The 2,742-nt window shown below is 56.1% G+C and overlaps 2 protein-coding genes across 6 annotated transcripts in view; both read left to right on the forward strand.

Annotated features, from left to right (window-relative positions):
• The window catches only part of Mrps18b (mitochondrial ribosomal protein S18B), a 6,458-nt gene extending 5,756 nt beyond the window's left edge, over positions 1–702 (forward strand). For both annotated transcript variants that reach the window (XM_005370741.3, XM_026777869.1), the window contains one exon: positions 228–702. In XM_005370741.3, the coding sequence (XP_005370798.1) occupies positions 228–511 (284 nt within the window). In that variant the 3' untranslated portion in view covers positions 512–702. The remainder of the gene's footprint in view (positions 1–227) is intronic.
• A 392-nt stretch (positions 703–1,094) lies between these two features.
• The window catches only part of Atat1 (alpha tubulin acetyltransferase 1), a 13,189-nt gene continuing 11,541 nt past the window's right edge, over positions 1,095–2,742 (forward strand). For 3 of the 4 annotated variants that reach the window (XM_013355058.2, XM_026777863.1, XM_005370744.2), the window contains exons 1-6: positions 1,101–1,223; positions 1,617–1,677; positions 1,757–1,848; positions 1,944–2,004; positions 2,117–2,230; positions 2,361–2,462. In XM_013355058.2, the coding sequence (XP_013210512.1) occupies positions 1,117–1,223; positions 1,617–1,677; positions 1,757–1,848; positions 1,944–2,004; positions 2,117–2,230; positions 2,361–2,462 (537 nt within the window). In that variant the 5' untranslated portion in view covers positions 1,101–1,116. Of the gene's footprint in view, positions 1,224–1,616; positions 1,678–1,756; positions 1,849–1,943; positions 2,005–2,116; positions 2,231–2,360; positions 2,463–2,742 lie in introns of all 4 variants that reach the window. The other variant, XM_005370743.2, reaches the window with a different exon arrangement.

The raw sequence follows: 2,742 nt of genomic DNA on the forward strand, positions 1-2,742 counted from the left end.
CTTTGCACAGATGAGTGAGCAGTACCCTTCAGCAGCGTGTACAGAGACTGAACGTAGCTTTGCAGGGGCCCGGGCAGCACTGTTGTCTCCTTCTCCACTGGTTGTGCAGTGGTTGGCCTGAAATGTGCCTGGTACTTTTAGTTGGTCCCTCCATCCTGGTGCCGTTCTCTTGTCCCAGGATCTGAATTCCCCTTCTTCATCCTCCATTATTTCCTTTAATTCCTTAGGTCTCCTCAGTTACTACATTCCCCAGGTTGAGCCCCGAGATGGTGACTTCCGAACTGTTCATGGAGCTGTCAGTGTTACTCCGCCAGCCCCCACATTGTTGTCCGGCGAGCCTTGGTACCCGTGGTACAGCTGGCAACAGCCACCAGAGAGAGAACTGTCCCGCCTTCGCCGGCTCTATCAAGGAAATCTCCTCGAAGAAAGTGGCCCCCCACCCGAGTCGATGCCACAGGTGCCCGCTGCACCCGCAGCAGAAACCTCCGCCGAGCAGACGGGCTCCCAGTAGTGTCTGGGTTCTGTGATGGCATGTGTCTGAGACCCTAAGGAAGTGACTGCTACAGAGGACAAACACGTGAAAACTGGAGAGGGGTTCGGATATGAACAGGGGAGTCTGGACTGGTGTGCACTTGAAAGTCTGTCCCTATTGTAAACCTGCTGGCCCAGCGTTTCTACAATAAAGCTGACTCTTCTGTCCCTGGCTTCCGTTGGGCTGACTTTTCAGAGCATGGGGGTGAAGTGTATGAGTTGGGTGCTGGCTGCTGTGCGGTGGGAGTGTGTTCGGCCAAACTCACCCTGCCTGCAACTCCAGCAAGGAAAGGGTGCATGAAGACGATCCTGTCTTGTGGGTCCCCTTAGCTGTTCTGCGAGGTCCAGTCCCGGTGAAATCTGCTTGGTTGCCCTGGCTTCTACAGGGGCACAGACCGACAAGAGGAGTCCTGTTGCTCGGGGACCACCAGTTTGGCCAGACAAACGGGGTCTTCTAGGCTGCTGGACCCCGCTGTGGGGGCAGGACGATCCTTAGAGGCGGGTCCTGGAAATAAAGACAGGGTGTGCGCTCCTGGTAGCGGAAGTGACGTTGTGTGGGGCGTGTCCGGTCCCGCACAATGGGCCATGGAGTTCCCGTTCGATGTGGACGCGCTGTTCCCGGAGCGGATCACCGTGCTGGACCAGCACCTGCGGCCTCCGGCCCGCCGACCCGGAACCACAACGCCGGCCCGGTGACATTTCAAACCCGCCCCGTGGCCCTTCTGTCCCGGTTCCTTTCCAAACCTGGTCAAGGCACCACGCCCCCTTCTCACTGACTGCTGGCCATTCTTTCTGCATTCACAGCTTGGTTTTTGGTGACCTTTGACCCTGAACCTTGCTGGATTAATCGGCCAGCATCCGTAGCCTTTCACCCCTTGGCCCTTTGTGGCCTCACCTTGAGGCTATGGGCGACCCACCTTTCCCACTGCCCCACAATAATCTTGACAGTTTGGGATCTGCCTGGAGGGGAGGTGGGAGGAGAGGTCGAGTTTAGGCAAAGGCAGAGAGCCCATGGAGGCTGCCAGGAGTGACTCCTCAGGCCCTGTGACCCAGGCGCATAGCTGACCGGGCCCCTCTCTCTCTAGTGTGGATCTGCAGCAGCAAATCATGACTATTATAGACGAACTGGGCAAGGCCTCGGCCAAGGTACGGGGCACCTCCAGGAGTACAGGGAAACTGGGTGGCAGATAAGGGGCGGGTAGAGAGTGTGTCTTCATGTCTGCAGGCCCAGCATCTCCCTGCACCCATCACCAGCGCTTCCAGGATGCAGAGTAACCGCCATGTTGTCTATATACTGAAGGATATTTCGGCCCGACCGTGAGTCCTAGTGTTCGTCCACCTGAATCAACCCCTTATCCCTCGCTGTCCCAGACAGTTGCTACTGCCCGTTCATTCTTCTCCCCGTCCCACAGGGCAGGGAAAGGAGCCATCATTGGTTTTCTCAAAGTTGGATACAAGAAACTCTTTGTACTGGTGAGTGCTGCTGCAAACTGGGCATTTGTAAGCTTTGGTGGAGGAGGATGGGGTGGGGTGGGTAACAAAGAGGCCTGGCTCCTAAGAAGACGCGTTGTTCTCGGCGCCATAGGATGACCGTGAAGCGCACAACGAGGTGGAACCGCTTTGCATTCTGGACTTTTACATCCACGAGTCAGTGCAACGGCACGGTCACGGGCGAGAGCTCTTTCAGTACATGTTACAGGTACCAGCCAGGCCCTGCAGCCTGCCCCACAGGGGCCCTTTTCCCTCGTGTTCCCTTGCCAGGCTCCCAATTCCCCACTAGCATGCTTCCCCCTCAAACGCCCTGCCCCCAAGTCTCCGGTTTCCTGCAGAAAGAGCGAGTTGAACCACACCAGCTGGCCATCGATCGACCGTCACCAAAGCTGCTCAAGTTCCTGAACAAGCACTACAACCTGGAGACCACAGTCCCACAGGTTAGAGGCTCCACACAGAGGCAGCACCTCGTGGTGCTGGGAGCAAAGCTAGGACCTTGGGCGGGCTATACTTGGTGCTCTGCTGCTGAACTGCATCTCTGCTCCCCTTTTTAGTTTTATTTTTTTTAAAGATTTATTTATTATGTATACAACATTCCTTCCATGTATGCTTGCATGCCAGAAGAGGGCACCAGATCTCATTATAGATGGCTGTGAGCCACCATGTGGTTGCTGGGAATTGAACTCAGGACCTCTGGAAGAGCAGTCAGTGCTCTTAACC

This window comes from Microtus ochrogaster, unplaced genomic scaffold (genome assembly GCF_000317375.1).
Source record: "Microtus ochrogaster isolate Prairie Vole_2 unplaced genomic scaffold, MicOch1.0 UNK87, whole genome shotgun sequence".
NCBI classification, from domain to species: Eukaryota; Metazoa; Chordata; class Mammalia; order Rodentia; family Cricetidae; genus Microtus; species Microtus ochrogaster.